Source organism: Dendrobates tinctorius, unplaced genomic scaffold (genome assembly GCF_039654945.1).
Source record: "Dendrobates tinctorius isolate UK_male_01 unplaced genomic scaffold, ASM3965494v1 ptg000434l, whole genome shotgun sequence".
Lineage (NCBI taxonomy): Eukaryota > Metazoa > Chordata > Amphibia > Anura > Dendrobatidae > Dendrobates > Dendrobates tinctorius.
Genome location: NW_027362097.1, coordinates 1,242,340 through 1,264,288, shown reverse-complemented (window position 1 = coordinate 1,264,288; position 21,949 = coordinate 1,242,340). Strand labels below are relative to the sequence as shown.

Here is a 21,949-nt window from a genome sequence, read left to right as displayed (position 1 = left end):
GACCTTACCCCCGCTGTACTACAGAACTCCAGTGACTGTCCGCAGTCTCCAACGTCATGTCCGCTCTCTATCTGAAACTTAACGTCTTAAAAACTGAACTTCTTCTGCTCCCGCCATCTACTAACCTCCCTAAATCTGAAATTTCCCTCTCCGTGGGTGGCACCATAATAACACCCCGGCAGCAGGCACGCTGTCTGGATGTTATGTTTGACACCAACCTCTCCTTCACATCCCATATACAATGTCTTGCCCGCTCTTGCCGCCTACACCTAAAGAACATCTCCAGAATTTGCCCTTTTCTCACCATGGAAACAACAAAAACCCTCACTGTCACATTGATCCACTCCCACCTGGACTACTGCAATGCTCTATTAATTGGCCTCCCCGCTACTCGACTTTCCCCTCTCCAGTCCATACTTAATGCAGCAGCCAGGGTCATCTATCTGGCTAATCGGTACTCGGACGTGTCAACTCTTCGCCAGTCCTTACATTGGCTGCCCATTCATTATAGGGTCCAATTCAAAGTACTTGTTCTCGCCCACAAAGCTCTCCACAGTGCGGCACCCACCTACATCTCCTCCCTCATTTCTGTCTATCGACCTAGCCGACTGCTGCGCTCTGCAAAAGACTTTCGACTAACCCCTGCACTAATCCGCACCTCCCACTCCCGACTCCAAGACTTCTCCCGCGCTGCGCCAATCCTCTGGAATGCTCTACCCCAAGAAATTAGGACTATCCACAATTTGCACAGTTTTAGGCGCTCTCTCAAAACACATCTATTCAGAGCAGCCTATCACGTTCACTAATCAAAGTCATTTTATGTGCAAGTGTGAGTATGTAGCCCATTCATTATCTCTGTCCCCCACCTTCTCAAGATGGCTGGACCATCATTGTAAATACATCATTGTAAATACACACCTGTACTTTGTATCTCCCCCACCTCATTGTAGATTGTAAGCTCTCAGGAGCAGGGTCATCTTATTTTACTTTAATTACTGTATTGTTAACGTTGTTACTTATGACTTGTGTTTTGAAACTGTTAAACTGTAAAGCGCTGTGGAATATGTTGGCGCTATATAAATAAAGATTATTATTATTATTATTATTAGAGTTCACAGGCCGGCAGTTATCCGAAACAGCTCAGGAAGTCCCAATAAAGGAGATCCTGGAATTCCTCCAAAAAGGGCTAGAAAGAGGACTGTCCACAAGGACCCTAAAGGTGCAGGTCTCTGCCCTGGATGCGTTGTTTGATCAAAAACTCTCCGACCACCCTTCGGTCTATAGGTTCATTCGAGCCTCCTTCACAACCAGACCCTCGAAATTACTGACTAAGGTAGCTCCCTGGGATCTAAATTTAGTTTTAAATGCCCTAACATCTTCTCCTTTTGAGCCTATTACTTCCATCTCGGTAAAGGCACTAACACTGAAAACAGTACTCCTGGTATCCCTGACGTCAGCTCGGCGTGTCTGCGAGCTGCAGGCTATATCTGTAACCCCCCCCCATACACTACCTTTATGGATGACAGAGTAGTCATAAAGACTGACCCAGCCTTCCTACCGAAGGTTAATTCCACAGAGACCAGGAAATAATTTTGCCCTTATTTTGTGCCAACCCCAAATCCCAGGGAGAGCAAACCTTTCATTGTCTAGATGTCAGACGATGCCTGCTTCAGTACGTAGAAGTCTCAAAGGCATGGCGACAGTCATCAGCCCTTTTTGTCTCCTTCCAGGGGACAAACGGGTAAAAAAGATTCAAAATCAACCATTGCATGATGGCTACGTATGGCTATTTCACTGGCTTACTCTTCCTCAGGTCGGACTCCCCCACTGGTGTAATGGCTCACTCTACAAGGGCCATAGCCACATCCTAGGCTCAAAGGGCAAATGCATCTTTAGAAAAGATTTGCAAAGCAGCAGTATGGTCGTCACCATCCACTTTCTTTTGTCACTATAGACTAGATCTAGGGCTCTCAAATCTGGCCTTTGGGAGAAAGGTGTTATCTGCTGTTGTCCCACCCTAGGAGTCTCTTCTATCTCTTCCTCTCATGTGCGGTGCTGTCATGGGGAAGGGAAAAAATGATAATTACTTACTGGTAATTTGATTTTCTAAAGCCATGACAGTACCGCATTGATTCCCGCCCTATATATATAATGTGGAAAAATAATACAAAAAAAGGTGGATATCAGTAACCTTGTCATATAATATACATTTGAACTAATAAGCCGGCCACCTTGCATACTCTGAAGCAAACTGGGGAGAGAGGTGCCGCCCCCTTCTTTTATCTCTGCTACAGGTTTCCTGTTCCTGGGGGCGGATACCATCTCTCATGTGCGGTGCTATCATAGCTCTGGAAAATCAAATTACCGGTAAATAATTCATTTTTCCTGTAGTTAAAAATGCCATTGCATTCTATTGGAAAAAAACAGACATTCCAAAGACATACTGATAGGGAATTTAGATTGTGAGCCCCATCTGGGACAGTGATGATAATGTGTGCAAACTGTAAAGCGCTGCGGAATATGTTAGCGCTATATAAAAATAAAGATTATTATTATTAGACCCATCTAATTTTCAAGATATTGTAGACAGAATCTCTCTCCACAAAACCTATGAACATAGATTTGCCATTGTCAATGGCTTTCAACGAGTTCTCTAAAAATTGGGCTCCCTGGTCTGAAACCTACCCTTGAATCATTTCTCATGTATATGTCCCCCACTGTTTTACTTCCATTAGGGTTTGAATTAAAATGCATTAACCAGCTTCTGTAACCTCGTTACTTTATATGTCTTTCAAAAATTTGTAATACTCTAAATATTGATGTCCAATAGTATCTTACTATAATCGAATTCTCCTTAATTTGTTTCCTTCCCTCTCCCCTATTTTTTTTCTTTTTTTACTTTTGAAATCGCCTCTTCCAATATCCAAAGAAGGCAATTTATTACATATGCTGATTAAGGAGCTCAGTTCACTGCTCCTCCCACTTATTTGCATGAAGTTGCTTCCCTCTATTTTGATTGGCACCACTTGCTTGCCTGGAACTAGCATTGTTTGCAAAGAAAGCTCTTTCACGCAATCACCTTGTAAGGTCCGGCGCAGTGGACACAGTCCTCTCTCTGCTCTTCTGTGGCTGCTCTTGTACATTTCCAGGTGTAACTGTGTAAAGTCACCTGGTGCCTAAGTATAAGGACAGATAACGCCTTAGAAACAAGGCGATTCTCGGAAGGTGCCATGTCTGGTATTGAAACGTAGTACACAGGTGCGATCCAGCTCACTCAGGTTGAGGTAACCAGTGATCCTTGGCTTGCAAAGAAAACTCCTGCTCAGTGATAGCAAACAAAGTAGAGCTTAGGAGGAATCCGGGCTTTTTTGGAAAAAAATGTTGAAAAACTTAATAATAAATTCAGATAAAACCAAGTAAAAAGTTTTTCCTACTCGTTTTAGACTAATACATGGAAATGAGAAATCCATGATATGCTTTAGTCCGAAACATATAGGAAAATTTTTCTAGTAATGAAAGTTAAATATTTGGATAAAACGATTTTACTTTTTTTTTTTTCATACAAAAAACTGCTAGATTCCTCCTACATCAAAACATAGTCCCATCCAATTGAATGGTGCATTTTTGCTGTTTTTTTAGTGTTCTAACGGAAATGGCACTGTGTAGAAAGTCCCATTAGTTAGGCTGTGTAAAATAACAGTGAATGGGGAGAGGCGCGCATGTACTCTACCCTCGGGATTGTAAGGGGCTGCAGAATATGCTAGCACTATATAATGGTTCTGGTCACAAGCCGTTACTCACCGGATTATGTTCACCAGATACACTTTCATCGTTATTTAGTGTAACGTTGTCTATCATCCCCAATTCTTCACCATAATAAGTGGTAGGGGTGCCCGGAAGAGTCAGCAGGAGCATGTTAAAAACATTCACATATTCCGTTCCCACCCGAGAAGCAACACGAGAATTGCTGGGGCTTCCAACCTGAAAGAATTATTAGAAAAAATGCAGTGAACTCCCAGATGTATAAATGACCACCAGGATGGGCAACAACCAGATCATGGATGCAAGATGCAGAAATGTGTAACTTTTCTCCTCCATTTAGGGACCAGACTGGTGATATCCAAATGCATTTGGCTTGAAAAGGCCATAACCTTTAAAATATGAGGTCACACTAAGGCTTCATCTTTATTGTGGAAATTATGCGTCAGCGTAAGTTGCAAAATTCTAATATCACGTTCCTGTAAATTTGGTTTTGCAGAAAAGAAAAAGGTTATATTTTATGCCCAGAATATTTTGCTATTCACAATCGAGTCATTTCATCTGAAAAAAGAAAACTTAAAGGTACAGAAGTAGAAAAAATAAATATATTTTTAAACTAATTTTCTTATTGAAAATGAATGACTTAGAAGATCCTGTTCTGCATTACACAGACAAAGCGTTAAGCAAAGAAATTAGCAGGACCGTGGTCTAGGGGCCATGTTGGTAATGGCACTGCACTGCGATTTTCCGTTTTTGAATTTAATTTTTTTTTACTTCCCCTTCCATGAGCCATAACTTTTTTTTTTTTTTCTTAATTTTTCAGTCAATATAGCAGTACGAAGGCTTGTTTTGTGTGAGACGAGTTGTAGTTTTTTTTAATGACACCGCTGATTTTAGCATATAGTGTACTGGAAACCGGGAAAAAAATTCCAAGTGCATTGAAATTGCAATTCCATAATTTGTTTTTTTGGTTTTTTTAATTACCATGTTCACTATATGGTAAAACTGACCTGCCATTATGATTCTCCAGCTAACTACGAGTTCGAAGATCCCAAACATATATAGGTTTTTTTTTATTTATGTAAGTGGTGAAAAACAAAATCTGAAAATTGTAAGAAAATAAATTTGCTTGTGTTGCCATTTTTCCGTAGCGTTTCATTTTGAGGGATCAAATTTTTTTTTTATTTTTTTTTTGCACCCTGAGCTGATATTTTTATTGATACTATTTTAGGGTAGATACAATGTTTTGATTGCCTCTTATTGTATTTTACATCAATGTTGCAATTTCCAAAAAAAAGGTAATACTGGCATTCTGATTTTTGTTTTTTTTCTCATTACGTCGTTTACCTTACCGATCAGATCAGTTGCTTTTATATCTGATAGATTGGACATTTCTGAACGCAGCGATATCAAACGTGTATTTTGTTTTTAAATTGTTTTATTTTCAATGGGGCAAAAGGGTGAGTATTTTAACTTGTGTTTTTTGTTTTTCCATATGTTTTAAAAACCTTTTACATTGTATTTAACAGTCATATCACATTCTCTTATGAATGCCAGCCACGAGCAAGCATTCTCAGGAGGACCTTAATCAGGCTTGGACTGGCCCACAGGAGAACAGGAAAATCCTCCGGTGGGCCACCACCCACTTATATGAACAGTACTTGGCACTATATACTTCAATCTTTATGTACAGACAAAGGCGACCTCTTATTCATTTACCAATCTACCCAGTTCCTTGTTATATAAATTTGTGATTGAGGATAAAGTCATATTTGCATGTAGATGAAAAGTGTGACCCTGGAGTTGGTTACTGGTGGGCCCTTGGCTTCCCAGTCTGATACAATAATGCAGACCCTCGGCTGTCATGAAAACCCATCGGCGCTCTGCAATCATGTGCCAGGGACGCCGATAGGTGGGATTAATGACGCACTTCCGGCCGGTGCATGTTAAATCCCACTGTCAGTTTTTGCCTCTAACAGCCTTTGGGCGTCAAAGGCACTTGATAGCTGATTAAATCGGCCATCAAGGGCGGAGAAAGATGCGGGCTCAGTGCACGAGCTCACGTCGAAGGCAGGATCACGACCTCTGATGTTTGAAATGCGTTGGCGGTTTTATTGCGCACAGTATCCTTATATTTTAGTCATGCCAATACATTTTGAAGTTTATACGCCTGAAGCTGAATTATTATTGTTTTGTACCATCCAGTGGGGCCACTTCCCTTTAGGCATGGATTTCATCCAGAGATCCACAACATCAAATACAGATTTTCCAGTGAGATCTTTTTTCAAATCGAACAGGTAGAAATTGAGCGGAAAGTCGGCTTCCTGGATGAAGGCGTTGCCGTAATACATCATTGTTTTTGCCACTGTTCTCTGATCGTCGGACTCTGTACCCATAAACCTGCAAAAGAGTCGCCCCGTGTGAGAAAACTGCATACAATCTATTTGAAGGCACACAGAGGAGTAACATCATAAACGTTGGGTTACCTGTAACGTCCGGGTTCTCTGCTGTATGTATTGATGGTCTGACGAAAATCTCGCAGGATGTCGTGCATCCCCACCTGGGTAGTTGTGTAATCATGATACAGGTCTCCGTAGGATAAAACTGTGCTCTAAAAAGAAATTATAGAAAATATTGTTGTACATGTGCTGTTTCCTGAAATAACTGGAAGTTATAGTCTAAAAAAACTCCAGTGTCTGATGTGAGAATTGGAAGATTTCTATTTGTTATTTTTAATACAGATTGTGATATTAGAAAAAATAAATTCCCTAAAAAACATATACATAAAAAACACTTATCTCAAAAACCCGATTTAAAGAATAGGTCATTTTCTAATTGTAACTTCCTTACTTTATGATAGAGTTACATTCCTCTCTCCTACCGATCTGCCTGCGGTTACAGCTCTGGCATAGTGTTGAAGAACACAATATATATAGTTGTGGCCAAAAGTATTGACACCCCTGCAATTCTGTCAGATAATACTCAGTTTCTTCCTGAAAATGATTGCAAACACAAATTCTTTGGTATTATCTTCATCTAATTTGTCTTAAATGAAAAAACACAAAAAGAATTGTCCTAAAGCCAAATTGGATATAATTCCACACCAAACATAAAAAAGAGGGTGGACAAAAGTATTGACACTGTTCGAAAAATCGTGATGCTTCTCTAATTTGTGTAATTAACAGCACCTGTAACTTACCTGTGGCACCTAACAGCTGTTGGCAATAACTAAATCACACTTGCAGCCAGTTGACATGGATTAAAGTTGACTCAACCTCTGTCCTGTGTCCTTGTGTGTACCACATTGAGCATGGAGAAAAGAAAGAAGACCAAAGAACTGTCTGAGGACTTGAGAAACCAAATTGTGAGGAAGCATGAGCAATCTCAAGGTTACAAGTCCATCTCCAAAGACCTGAATGTTCCCGTGTCTACCGTGCGCAGTGTCATCAAGAAGTTTAAAGCCCATGGCACTGTGGCTAACCTCTCAAGATGTGGACGGAAAAGAAAAATTGACAAGAGATTTCAACGCAAGATTGTGCGGATGTTGGATAAAGAACCTTCGACTAACATCCAAACAAGTTCAAGCTGCCCTGCAGTCCGAGGGTACAACAGTGTCAACCCGTACTATCCGTCGGCGTCTGAATGAAAAGGGACTGTATGGTAGGAGACCCAGGAAGACTCCACTTCTTACCCCGAGACATAAAAAAGCCAGGCTGGAGTTTGCCAAAACTTACCTGAAAAAGCCTAAAACCTTTTGGAAGAATGTTCTCTGGTCAGATGAGACAAAAGTAGAGCTTTTTGGGCAAAGGCATCAACATAGAGTTTACAGGAGAAAAAAAGAGGCATTCAAAGAAAAGAACACTGTCCCTACAGTCAAACATGGCGGAGGTTCCCTGATGTTTTGGGGTTGCTTTGCTGCCTCTGGCACTAGACTGCTTGACCGTGTGCATGGCATTATGAAGTCTGAAGACTACCAACAAATTTTGCAGGATAATGTAGGGCCCAGTGTGAGAAAGCTGGGTCTCCCTCAGGGGTCATGGGTCTTCCAGCAGGACGATGACCCAAAACACACTTCAAAAAGCACTAGAAAATGGTTTGAGAGAAAGCACTGGAGACTTCTAAGGTGGCCAGCAATGAGTCCAGACCTGAATCCCATAGAACACCTGTAGAGAGATCTAAAAATGGCAGTTTGGAGAAGGCACCCTTCTAATATCAAGGACCTGGAGCAGTTTGCCAAAGAAGAATGGTCTAAAATTCCAGCAGAGCATTGTAAGAAACTCATTGATGGTTACTGGAATCGGTTGGTCGCAGTTATTTTGGCTAAAGGTTGTGCAACCAAGTATTAGGCTGAGGGTGCCAATACTTTTGTCTGGCCCATTTTTGGAGTTTTGTGTGAAATGATCAATTTTTTGCTTCATTCTCTTTTTTGTGTTTTTTCATTTAAGACAAATTAAATGAAGATAATACCAAAGAATTTGTGTTTGCAATCATTTTCAGGAAGAAACTGAGTATTATCTGACAGAATTGCAGGGGTGTCCATACTTTTGACCACAACTGTAGGTACTTTCCAGATATACGAGTACATATTTTCCTTTTCTGTTACCATCATCATTTGTTTTTTTGCTTAATGACTGTGAACAATGTAGCATTTCTTCTCACTGCTTATGTCGAAACTGCAGCGACACGACACATACCGGATCTTGTAGTTTGTTGACTTGAGGTTCATCTCGGAGGTGTTCTGCTTCCAGGAGGAACTTGGCAGCATCGACTGTAAAACCATCAACACCTTTCTCCAGCCAGAATTTTATAATATCCTGAGATAAACAGATTTATGTAATTACTAGGGGGGGAACGCAATCAATGGAGACATAATCCTTCTAATTTCCATCTGGTGAAACATTGAAACAAAAAAACGACGTAGACATAAAATGTAAACTATCTAGACGTGAAACGAAGCCATTATCTGAAACATCTCATTAGTAATCACAGAAGTCGTGTTGCTACATGGCCCAACTGTTTCACAGCCACGAGACATGCAGCCGCGGGGACTCCAACATATTTTTCATGCACGCCGAAGTCGCTCGGCACCCGAGCATGCTCAGAGAACACCTTATCTGAGCATCTTCACTCATAACTAGTGGTCAGAGGTGGAAGGGAGTTCATAAACTGTCAAGAGGGCTGCCTGCTCCTGTTTCTGCAACTACTATAGAGCTTGATGGACCTGATTTGCAATGTCACTGCCTCATAACCCTTGAAGAAGGCAGTTCTTGTGAAACGTCTGGCGGCTATGAGTGGCTAAGATAATCAGAGCTGTATGGTGAGATGGATTGGCTTAGTATACATTTTTTTTCCAAAAAACGTATTCACTAAATACCCTGTTTTTGTTATTTTTTTCTAGCACTTGCTGTCTACTGTTATATTTTTTACAAAAGAGTATTTTTGCACACTTGTCATACTGTTTTTTTCTGTGTTTCAGTCTTTGGGTGGTGTGAACACTGTCCAACCAACCTGTTCACTTTTGTGCATGTCACATGTTTTTTATTATACTATAGAACTTGATGGATCTGATTTGCAATGTCACTGCCTCATAATCCCTGAAGAAGGCAGTTCTTGTGAAACGTCTGGCGGCCATGAATGTCTAAGATAATCAGAGCTGTATGGTGAGATGGAGTCAACCTCTCTAGATGCCATGAAGTACGGTATTTGCTTCACAATTGACTAATAGGAGCTAGCACATCTGTTCCTATAAGTGCGATCTGTAGGTGCTGTGTGAATGTGCACCTACACGTTACACTTGTATTAACAGGTGTGCTGGCCCATGTTTTCAGTTACCACTCCCGTCCCGTTTGGGCTGTGCACCTTGTCTATTTAGGTGTAAAATAGTCAGGCCCAGGTCCTTCTCTACCCTCGTCTATTTTGAGGCCTGCAGGCTCATAGCGAAGCGAGAAACTAGACTGTCCTGATTGGGTGCGTCTTGTTGCAGTGGGATGGCTTTTTACGTTTTCTTGATCAAATGATTGTCAGCTAATCACCCCCTTGTGTTTTTTACACGTATTGCTATATCTAATTATTTAGTTACTCCACGGTACGTATTTATTGTTTTTATTCTATGTTGTGTATTGATAATTTACTAATATTATTGACCCCATCCAGAATAATATATAAAGCCTCATTCAGACATCCATAAAACGCAGTCCAAGTAGGTACTGTGATGTGTGGACTGGCCAGGATTCACAAGTCTTAAGACAGGACAACTGCTTTGACTAAAAATTTCCTTATTGGCTACATGAAAATGGGTTTTCTCAATCTGTTATCCCTGTTTATTGAACCGTGTACTTTGCTCTGTGTGAGTGCTCAGACAGGACCTGTCTCCCGAGTTGCGCACTTCTTAGCTGCCTTTTGGGAGATCGGTGGGGTCGGAGGACCCAGACTCGGGCCAATATGTAGGCAATAACAGTGCATTAAAAAATTTTTTTTTAAAAAACTGTTAAATGTTTAGTTACTCTTTAAACACTTTCGTTTGCTTAGATAACGTGAGATTCTCTTAATTGCCAATTTGTGTCACTTATGTAAAGTTAATAATTATAAATCGGCCAATCTTGTCTCAGTTGTAAAGGTTTCTTGGACGACTTGTCAGCAGTTTGAAGAATGTGTACAGTGACTAATTTTATAATTATGGCCTAATGAGAAAACCAGCAGGTGTAAAGTTCATCGTTTTTCCAAGTTATTGACGCATTTATTAACTGATTGAGGTATAAACTTATTCACCTCTCTGATTTTTAAAGCAAATGCTCCTTCCTGTGAAAGAAAGCCTGTGACATCGGGAACGATACCGGAAAGGACTGGTCAGCTGTCATCATCTCAGTGAGATCAAAATCAAGATGATCTCCATTTATCTACAGGAAAAGTTGAGCTTTTTTTTTCTTTTTTTTTTTTTTTGCGGGTTTTTATTTTTTAGACCGGACAACTCCTTTATGTCCCATTTAGTGATTTTTTTTTTCATATGCAAAACATGGACCGATTCCTAAAGAGTGCCATTTCTGGCCAGTGACATGGCTTAACTGCTGACCTGAACTGCCCTTTTTGTGCTGTTGGGTCGGGATGACACATGCGAGAAACTCGGCGAGTCTCGCATCTTAATACGCGGCACTGCCATTGGCGCTCGGGAGCGGAGTGTGTGGCTGCATATAAATGCATGCAGCTGCACACTCCGCTCCCTAGAGCCGGCAGCAATGCCGAGTATTAAGATTCGAGACTCGTCCGAGTTTCTCGCATGTGTGATCCCGGCTTTACAAGCAGAGGCATTAGAGTTGGCCCATTCCAGCTATTCCACCAGCTTCAGACAACCTTTACAAGAATCTTCTGAGGTGGCCAGCGACATGGCTGAACTGCTGTCCTGAACTGCCCTTTTTCCACTGTTACAAGCAGAGGCAGCTTTTCATCTGCAATATAGGAGAAATGCAGAGGCACTAGAGTTGGCCCAATCTAGCGATCCCATCAACGTTAGACAGCCCTTACAAGGATCCTCTGAGGTGGCCAGTGACCCTGGAAAGGAGCTGTACACTATCAAATTCAAAATCCCTCTGTCCATGAGAATGAAGTGTAAAGCACTTTCATAACATATAGATGATAACATGTTTTAACCCCTTAAAGACCTCTGTACAAACTAGATAAAAGTTAGTTGTTCCCGGTGGGTTCACAACTCTTTTGAAGATGATGATGGGGGATAGAAGGAACGGGCAGGTAAAATTCGAATGGCTGCTTCTTCTGTTTTCAGGGGCCCGAGTCACTGACATAGATTTCTGATAGCAGCTTTCTCACCTTTGCCATTTGACAATCATAAATCCTCAGGGAAGTTAAGTTTCCATGCTGATTAATGGAGACGGCTACCAGTATATTGAGTAATATCTGATTGTGACCAGCAGGTGCTCATTTTCACAGGTCCACCAATAGTCATGAAAATATGGTCCTGGTGGGTGCAGAGTGGGAGTGGGTACGTTTTTAATACTAAGGGTGCTTGCCGCTGTGTAATTACTATCCAGAGCTTGCACGACCCAGCCCGTAGTGTGGACCCAGCCTGAGAGCTTTTCACTGCTGACTCCTGAGTTATGGAGGTAGCGCCTAGCCCTGCTCCTATAATAAGAGTGCTGTGGGTTCTCACCAATTACATACCGTATATCCACTTACCAATATTTCACTCTCTACATCAGGATTGTGGAAATTTAAGTCTGGCTGCTCTTTTTTGAACTGGTGCAGGTAGCATTGCTTCCTTACTTCATCATAGTCCCAGGCAGAGTCTCCGTACACACTCACCTGAAAAGGGCAGATGAAGGTCTATGAGACTATGACGAAAAATGGCGCACTTTTAATAGGCTCTATTATATGAATGGAATACTACTACAATTAAATATTAAAAAAAAAAAGCAATGTGCCACCGAATGGAGCTGGAGGCACACGTAGTCTGATTCAATAATATTCAGCGTGTAGCTGTTACACACCTATCCCAGGCTCTGCTTCCTTCCCCTTGGGCTGCTGCCATCTGTTGTGCTCCACATCAGATTTTGCCAATTGCCTGCTGTGGCTCGATGAAATCTTCTCCCTAGGACTATTTCAGGCCTACTAATGAACACACCTGGGTCTTAGGGTTGAGACTCTAGTCCTGTGTATGGTGTGCTCCACTAATTGTGCATATTATGCTTCAACTTGCATTCATCCCTGCTGGATTCCACTTCATCTGTCCTACTGCTCCTCATGGTTCCGGACTGAACTACTTGACTACACCAATGTTGCGCCAGTGCTTGTTTGACTATTCATTTCTTGCTGAGAAACTCACAAGTGCCCAATGGTTTTGGGCTACATGATCTCTTTATAATAGCCAACAAGGACCAAGTATCTGCAAAGACTAAATGTCGGCAATATTACACTACATAGATGTACTGTATGTGTAATTTTTGTTTAAAACATACCCAGTTATTGGGAGGGGTAACCTTGCCTCCGGTAAATTCACAGTCACGCCAAATATAGTAGTCAATGTATTTCTCAGTTCTATTCCTGCTTAACTGGTACCAGTTGTGTTTATTGCTGGTGTGATTTGGGATTAGGTCAATGATTAGTTTTATACCTAGTGGATAAGAAGACATAGTAACGGTTTAGATGTTTTGAAATCAGGGTTTGAAAAATGACAATGGAATAAGCTTGTAAATCACCTTTGTCATGGAGAGCAGCAAGTAGGTCCTCAAAATCACTCATGGTCCCAAAAGTTGGGTCAACAGATCGGAAGTCATCGACGGCATATCGGTAGTCTTTCAGCGTGGACTTGTAAAAAGGAGCAACCCAAACAGTGCTCACATCCAGATACACAAAGTGATCTATCTTTTCCTGGACTCCTAAACAGGTTTAAAACCAACTTGATGTTATGAATATTCTTCAAAACAGTAGACAAGAGGAAAAAATGGCCATAAGAGCTAAGCATAAGAGCAAGCAGTTAATCCTGAATGCTATCTATGTATTTTCAACTATGCAAGCTTATATCTGGTAACCAGCTTTTCCAATCTCTGCTCTGAATCCACTCCTGTGTCTCCATTCAATGTCAGCAAGCAGTTAATCCTGAATTCTATCTATGTGTTTTCAACTATGCAAGCTTATATCTGGTATATAGTTTTTTCTTTCAACTTACTCCTTTTGTCCCCTTATGTTGTGAGGTCAAGAAACTTTTCAAAGTGCTTTACGATCCATGTAGTGCTGGACATGTGTTTATTTGACCACAACACTTTATTGGGTCCTGGTGTCTCAATTTAGTGTGATTGATTAACGAGAAGAGAGAGAGCAAAAAAAACCAAAACTTAGCCTTAACCTCCTATATATTCAGACCTAGCTAGGGGGAGCATTTATGTACATGTAATCGAAGTACATGTATCAAAGTACAACTGGCAGTTATAACATGGCAGACAGGGCAGGAGACAGGTAAGGCATTTATATACATCTACTCCCTGTACATTAGGAGTACAACAAATATATACCATATGCATTTGTGTAACTTTTATTCTGGCCGCTGCATTCACACACATCCACCGCCCTGGCATTAACTCTCTACACTCCATCCATATCGGCCCCTCGATCCTTTCCTCTCCTATGTATAGCACTCACGCTCTTTTCACATTGTTAAATTGCACAGATCCAGTCAGTCCCACCATTCAACATCAGAGACGCTCTCACAAATCACTTAACCATCTGCTCACTCTTTCTATCCTCCTCCTAGTCGCAGGAGACATTGCTCCCAACCCTGGTCCCCCATGTTATAGAAAGTCAAACCCCCCGACTGCTACACTCAGAAACCCCTCTAATCTTATTAATATTCCCTGCATGCCATCTGTCTCTCTTAATTGTGCACTTTGGAATTCTCGCTCAGTGTGTAACAAGCTCTCCTTCATTCATGACTTCTTCCTTTCTACTTCTCTTAACCTCCTGGCTCTTACTGAAACCTGGATCCAGCAGTCAGACACTACCGCTGCTGCTGCTCTTTCATACGGGGGGCTACACTTCTCTCATACCCCAAGATCAGACAATAGAGCAGGTGGAGGCGTTGGTCTGCTCCTATCACCAAAATGTACCTTTCAGGTTATCCCTCAACTACCCTCACTAGTCTCCCCTTCTTTTGAGGTCCATGCCGTCAGACTCTACACCCCCTTCTCCATGCGAGTGGCGGTGGTGTATTGTCCTCCCGGCCCATCCCATCAGTTCCTGGATCATTTTGCCACTTGGCTTCCACATTTTTTCTCCTGTGACATCCCTACCCTCATCATGGGAGATTTCAACATCCCCATTGCTCTTCCCCTCTCATTAACTGCTACTCACCTTTTATCTCTAACCTCCTCTCATTTGGCCTTTCGCAGCTTACTAATTCTCCAACGCATGAAGACGGTAACTCCCTCGACTTGGTCTTCTCTCGGCTTTGTGCAGTGGATGATTTTGCAAACTCCCCTCTCCCGCTCTCTGACCACAATCTTCTTTCATTCTCTATCAAGAACTGCCACGCTGCTCAGGTCACCCCCACTGTCCAGACTTATAGAAACATACAGGCCATTAACACCCAGAAACTTATGAAGAACTTACAGTCTTCATTGGCCCCTATCTCCTCCCTCTCATGTCCTGATTCTGCATTGAAGCATTACAATGAAACACTTCAAAGTGCCCTGGATGAATTTGCACCCCCTATAAATAGAACACCACAACGCAGACGGCGACAACCCTGGCACACGGTGCAAACACGTTTCCTGCAGCGGTGCTCCAGGTGCGCCGAGCGTCTGTGGAGAAAATCCAATCTACACGAAGATTTCATCCATTTTAAGTTTATGCTTAGAACATACAACACCGCCCTTCACCTCTCCAAACAAACCTATTTCAACACCCTCATCACCTCACTGTCCAATAACCCGAAACGTCTCTTTGACACTTTTCATTCTCTACTCAATCCAAGAGTACAGGCCCCAACCACAGAGGTCCGAGCTGACGATCTGGCCAATTACTTCAAAGAAAAAATTGACCAGATTCGACAGGAAATTATCTCCCAATCACCTCATACCATGCACTGTCCTCCCTCCCCCACTGCATCTAGCTCACTCTCTGATTTTGAACCAGTCACAGAAGAAGTAAGCAGGCTCCTTGCATCTTCTCGCCCAACCACTTGCACCAGTGACCCATTTCCGTCACATCTCCTCCAGTCCCTTTCCCCTGCTGTGACCCCTCACCTAACTAAAATATTTAACCTCTCTCTCTCTTCTGGTATCTTTTCCTCCTCATTTAAGCATGCCATCATACATCCACTACTTAAAAAACCATCCCTCGACCAAAACTGTGCCGCTAACTATAGACCTGTCTCTAATCTTCCCTTCATCTCTAAACTCCTGGAACGCCTGGTCCACTCCCGTCTTATCCGCTATCTCTCAGAAAACTCTGTTCTCGACCCTCTCCAATCCGGGTTCCGCTCTTTACACTCCACTGAAACTGTCCTCACTAAAGTCTCTAATGATCTGCTAACAGCTAAATCAAATGGTCATTACTCCATGCTAATTCTCTTGGATCTCTATGCAGCATTCGACACTGTGGATCATCAGCTCCTCCTCACTATGCTCCGTTCCATTGGCCTCAAGGACACCGTTCTCTCCTGGTTCTCCTCCTATCTCTCCGACCGCTCCTTTACTGTATCTTTTGCCGGTTCCTCCTCCTCTCACCTTCCCCTTACTGTTGGAGTCCCCCAAGGATTGGTTCTAGGCCCCCTCCTCTTCTCCTTGTACACTGCCCCTATTGGTCAAACAATCAGTAGATTTGGTTTCCAGTACCATCTCTATGCTGATGACACCCAATTATACGCTTCTTCTCCTGACATCACGCCAGCCTTTCTAGAAAACACTGGCGATTGTCTAAACGCTGTGTCTAATATCATGTCCTCACTATATCTGAAACTGTACCTGTCAAAGACTGAACTCCTGGTGTTTCCTCCCTCTACTAATGTACCTATACCTGACATTGCTATTTCTGTGGGTGGTTCCACTATTACTCCCCAGCAACAGGCCCGCTGTCTTGGGTTCATACTTGATTCAGAGCTTTCCTTTGCCCCCCACATTCGATCAATGGCTCGCTCTTGTCATCTGCACCTCAAAAACATTTCTAGAATTAGACCTTTTCTTACTTTTGAGTCTGCAAAAACTCTGTTTCTCTTATTCATTCTCATCTCGACTATTGTAACTCTCTTCTAATCGGTCTCCCTCTTACCAAACTCTCCCCTCTCCAATCTGTCTTGAATGCTGCAGCCAGGATCATATTCCTCACCAATCGTTACACCGATGCCTCTACCTTGTGCCAGTCATTACACTGGCTACCCATCCACTCCAGAATTTAGTATAAACTTATTACCCTCACCCACAAAGCCCTCCATGGCTCAGCACCACCCTACATCTCCTCCCTTGTTTCAGTATACCACCCTACCCGCACCCTCCGTTCTGCTGATGACCTGAGGTTAGCATCCTCAATAGTCAGAACCTCCCACTCCCGTCTCCAAGACTTTACACGTGCCGCGCCAATTCTTTGGAATGCTCTTCCCAGGTCAATATGATTAGTCCCCAATCCCCACAATTTTAAGCGTGCCCTGAAAACGCATTTATTCAGACTGGCCTATCGCCTCAACACATTAACCTAATCTATCCCTGTGTGGCACAGCCAAAAGTTTTACCATAACCAGATTTCCCGCATCATGTTCCCACATGCTTTATGCATCCATTAGCCCTCTGTGTCTGTACTGTTACACACTTAACATTATGGCTGGTCCATACAATCAGGGCAACTGTTACCACCCACCTTTCGTGTCTCCCTCTTTCCTCATAGACTGTAAGCTTGCGAGCAGGGCCCTCTTTCCTCTTGGTATTTGTTATAATCTACTGTATGTGATTATTGTTATGCTGTAATGTCTATTGTCTGTACAAATCCCCTCTGAAATGTAAAGTGCTGCGGAATATGTCGGCGCTATAAAAATAAAATGTATTATTATAAAAGAGGTGAGTGGGCGAAAGGTGGAAAATAAGAATTCAATTTTATTCTTTTCATTGTAAAATTAGGGGTTTCACATCTACAAAGACTGCAATCATTTTTCCTCACTAGGAATGGTCCATAGATACATTTAGTTAGTCAAGAAAATGATTTGGTCTACCCTCATCTTTACCGCAAATCTTTTTTTGTTGTCAATACCACAGAGGACATATCGCCAATAACACGTAGTAAGGTAAATGTGCATCATGCCTCCTTAGTGGTAAGTGAGTATGTCAATGTGACCTCCAAATAGAGGTCCTCTTTTGCTGGACCTTCAGAGTCCACTGTTGAGTTGAAGACTAGGCTCTCTCTAATCTCCTCTGGTGTTCTGTAGGACCCATACAACTTTCGTACCTTCCAACCTGCTGATATCAGTCACATGGCGCTGTTGTATTCTACACCTTCAGAACATCACTTACACATGATAGCCCCACATGAGGAGCTCTGGCCAGTTGTCCTCACCATGGAGGACTGGGCTCTACAGGTTGAAAACGCAACAGGTATTTTATATGGATGCTAACATTGCTACCCAACCTTAGTTATGGATCATCATGATACAGCGTCCTATTATTTGTGGTGCCTTTTATGACTTGTATTTGAAATATTACTGCAGATTTGTAAACTTGTCTTTATTTCTCTTTTAGGGTCACACTACACAAGTGTTAGTAACCCCAGGTAGTGTGTGCAGATTACTGCTAATTGGGCTCTGCATCTGTACTTGCATCTTGAGGCAATGGCAAGTCCAGGGGCAGCCTGACAATTTGCAGTAAGCCACCAGCTCTACCTGCAGCCACTAAACCACACTACACCATGAGTTGTTTTGTTTTTTTTCCCAAAAGCTTTAGATTTTTTCAATTTGAATCTCAAATGTCCCCTGACAAAGCCCATGGAACCTCTGGGTGAAACACTTTGATGTCACTTTGCTGAATGAATTTGTGGATTTTTACAAAGCAAAGGTCCAAGAATAGGGCTGTAATTGCTCTATTCACTATATAAATATATTTTCCAGGGAAATGTGATTTTTGTTTTTTTGTTTAAAAGAATGATCTACAAAGCCAACCTGTTTATATGGGTATAGGACCACCAAGAAGTGTCCCCATGTCAGGACTCAAGAGGCAGCTCTCTCAATTTGGCTTGCCTGTTCTGTCAATGTATTACATTTACATGTTGGCCAGATCCCCAGGGTTAGGAAAGTTCAACCCTCTGGCTATCAGCTGATTATTTTTTTTTAAAGGAATGTTTTCATGATTTTAGTTCAAACTACCTTAAAATTATGTAATTAAGTTCCTGACCCTCCAGTCAATCCATCAATAATATTTTTAATTTATTAAAGGACCATAAATGTGCAAGGGATGTATTTTGTTTAGCCTATAAATCAACAATATCAGAACATTCGGCTCAGTGGATAGCACTGCAGCCTTGCAGCACTGGGGTCCTGGGTTCAAATCCCACCAAAGACCACATCTGCAAGGAGTTTGTATGTTTTCCCCGTGTTTGCATGGGTTTCCTCCCACATTCCAAAGACATACTGATAGGGAAATTAGATTGTGAGCCCCAATGGGGACAGTGATGATAATGTCTGTAAAGCGCTGTGGAATTAATGGCGCTATATAAATGAGTAAAATAAACAAAATAAAGCTTTGTCCCCATTAACGCGATCCAGGAAAAATCAAAGGAATTGCCAAAAAAAAAAAATACATCCTTAATTATTTGAGAAGGTAATCCTAGTAAAAGTCTTGTAGCTAGTCATAATCCGTCCTAAAACAATAAACCCAATACAAGTGCTGTACTGCTATCATGCAGCATCTGATTGTGTGCCCTGTACAGCCATTCTGTACTTTACAGCACTAATCCACTGGAATTATTTACTAGCCAGGATGAAGTATACCTGTAAGCTGCTGGTCCTGATCATCAGGGGACAATGTTACAAATTTTGTCCGAATTTTAAAAACATTGTTTAAAATAATTAGATGACTTGAAATTTGCTGAGCGTTTCGATCTATATTGTTGTGCAAAGGAATAACTTCATTTAAATCTTAGCACTTCCTATATTTGCCGAGTCCAGAGGGCGGTCCTAATTATTGACTGACATATGCCTGCTCCTATAGGGAAGGGTTGGCAAGATATTAAGTAACTCCGCCCTCTGGACTCCTAAAACCACAATATCAAGGCTTTTCAATCAATAAAATACAAGTTCTACGAAAAAAAAAAAAAAAAATTTACCCAAAATTATATATCCATCTGCTCAGCTCATGTTCATGGTAAAAAGTTCCCTTTAACCCTTTCAGAATGGTAAGTTTATTCAATCGAATTGGGGGCAGTTTACAACACATATGTCCATTGCCCCACAAAGGGTGAACCTGACAAACTTCCATAAGTCAGCATAACAAATGTGCACTGTATAATTACAACAAAACTGCGCTTTTTGCTTATTTTATCTCACGGAATATAAATTTAGTGTTCGTGGTTAAAATCTAATATACTTCCAAGTACATTAAATTTTTCATGGCAGTAAACAGACGATATTTGTATATGACTTTTTGAGATTTAAAAAAAAGCATGTGATCCTCTAAGACTACGAAGAACTATGGTCCCAAATATCCGTTTCCGATCCAACGTCTAAACTCCTTCGACTTGATGATTCTCCTGTTCCGCTCAGATGTCGGAAGTTGTCAATCATATATTTGTTATTGCATTTGTTCTGCTTAGTAATGGTTTTAGCCAGCAGATAGCACAAGTTATACTTTTTATGCTTCTCGGCAGGACATGTGTTTCGAAAATTTGGAGAAAAATAAAATTAAATTGGAAAGATTAAGTCTTGTGTTTCATACAGGGGTGATCAAGAATGAGATGCGCCAAATTCAGTGGCAGACACAGATAGAAAAGAGACCATTGTGTAAAAAGAACCGTACATGGTCCCTTTGAGGTACAATAGTTCTGTCTATAAGAGAAGCGGCTTTGGAGGTGGTAGTGGCCCCCTTACCTCTTGGGCCCCTGTACAGCTGCACAGGCTGCGCCAATGGTACGTCCGCCCCTGGCCTAATTTATTTTTAGGTGCACACTACTTAATGAATTTGGCCCATCTTCTCAGTGGTGTTCGCCTCCATGCGTTTTGCCAGAAATGCAACTCCGGTCATGGTCTGGAGTAACATTTCTGGTGTAAGAAATGCCACACCACTTCCTGGCTTCTCCAGAGCTCTGTTCATTTTGGCAAAGTAGCTTAAAACTGCCATGAAAACACCAACATTTTCACAACTCTACGTTGCACAAAAATGTTGCAGCTTTACAAAGTGTTTTATGTCAGTTTTCTGTTGTAAAGACTTTGATGCATCGGCCCAACGTCTCACTATCCCATGAGAACTCCACTGAATGCTCTGTAGACTGCACATCTCTGTGTGTAATGTTCAGCAATGGTACGACCGCTCATCTTACCAAGCATCGACCCGTAAGAAAATTCTGATATAGCAAACTCATACCGCGAAATAATCTCTGCAAAAGTTGGAAACGCATGCGGGTGACTGATTTGTGAGGTTATTATGATTAGGCCCAAATATTCTCATTCATTACCGTTCCCCCGTTCTAAATTGTTTTTCAGTTTCTAGAACACACACACTGAGAAGTTAAAAAAAAAAAAAAAAAATACAGAATACATATATTTTGAGACTGATAAAGATATATAACATAAACACGTACCCTTAAGGTCACCGGAGCCGTCATTGTCACTGTCTCGGAAGGACTTTGGATACACTTGATAAATTGGACTTCTCTGCCACCAGTCAAGACATTTGGGAGAAAGGGCAATAATTGTGATGGTAGCGGCTATGATGGCCAGTGTGGCTATGATGATGAGCCAGAAAAGAATCTCTCGGGTCACTTTGTAGCATGTTTTATTTGAAAAATGTAGTAGAACCTCTTTGGGCATCCCCGCGTATGGCTTCAGGGGGAATGGGTCTTCAAAAGAATCCAGTTTAACCGTGTAGATCTGGTCTTCGGTCTTGCTACTTTTTCTGCTTCCTGACATCGAATGTTCATCATTCCCCTGATCAGAAACAAAACCATTGTTCTCCACTCCGGTCTTCTTCAATTCAACTGCATTTACCTCCTCAGTCATGGTCTCAGCTAAGCCGGTCTCTGATCCACAGACATACAGACGTGGCCAAGATCAAAAAGTAAAGTTTACCTGAGGTCTGCAAGCCAGCCGCTGCAAATTCCCTTTTAAAATACGTGATCTTAGGTCAAGGTACAGAGAGGCAGAATAATACAAAGTTCTGGTAATCATTGATGGACCACAGCTGCATAACGCCCTGGATTATTGGGTGTCTGCAATCCCTCTGTAGTGTGGCGATGATAAGAGTAGCATTCGTGTGCTCACTGCAGCTAGGAAACACATAGTGAAGTACAAGTCATTCTTGGCAGTCGGATCTCTCCGAGGAAGAACAATGGCCGTTTGATGCCCATAAATTCCTGATGAAGGTCACACAATGGCTCCATTCTAAAAATGGATTTGAATTTCAAATGTTTTGATTATGGGAGTAACTTAGTCTTGCTCTGCCTGACTGCACAAAGGTACAATGAAGATTGGGGCCTTTTTTTTTTACGTTCCACCAAC

The 21,949-nt window shown here is 41.8% G+C and overlaps 1 protein-coding gene across 1 annotated transcript in view; it reads right to left on the bottom strand.

Moving 5' to 3' along the window:
* SLC3A1 (solute carrier family 3 member 1) overlaps positions 1-21,722 on the bottom strand; it is a 30,790-nt gene extending 9,068 nt beyond the window's left edge. The window contains exons 1-8 of the mRNA XM_073564215.1: positions 21,034-21,722; positions 12,966-13,145; positions 12,726-12,880; positions 11,947-12,072; positions 8,454-8,573; positions 6,246-6,370; positions 5,958-6,159; positions 3,802-3,981 (exon numbers count right to left, since the gene is read on the bottom strand). Of these exons, the coding sequence (XP_073420316.1) occupies positions 3,802-3,981; positions 5,958-6,159; positions 6,246-6,370; positions 8,454-8,573; positions 11,947-12,072; positions 12,726-12,880; positions 12,966-13,145; positions 21,034-21,451 (1,506 nt within the window). The 5' untranslated portion in view covers positions 21,452-21,722. The remainder of the gene's footprint in view (positions 1-3,801; positions 3,982-5,957; positions 6,160-6,245; positions 6,371-8,453; positions 8,574-11,946; positions 12,073-12,725; positions 12,881-12,965; positions 13,146-21,033) is intronic.
* Positions 21,723-21,949: the final 227 nt, after the last annotated feature.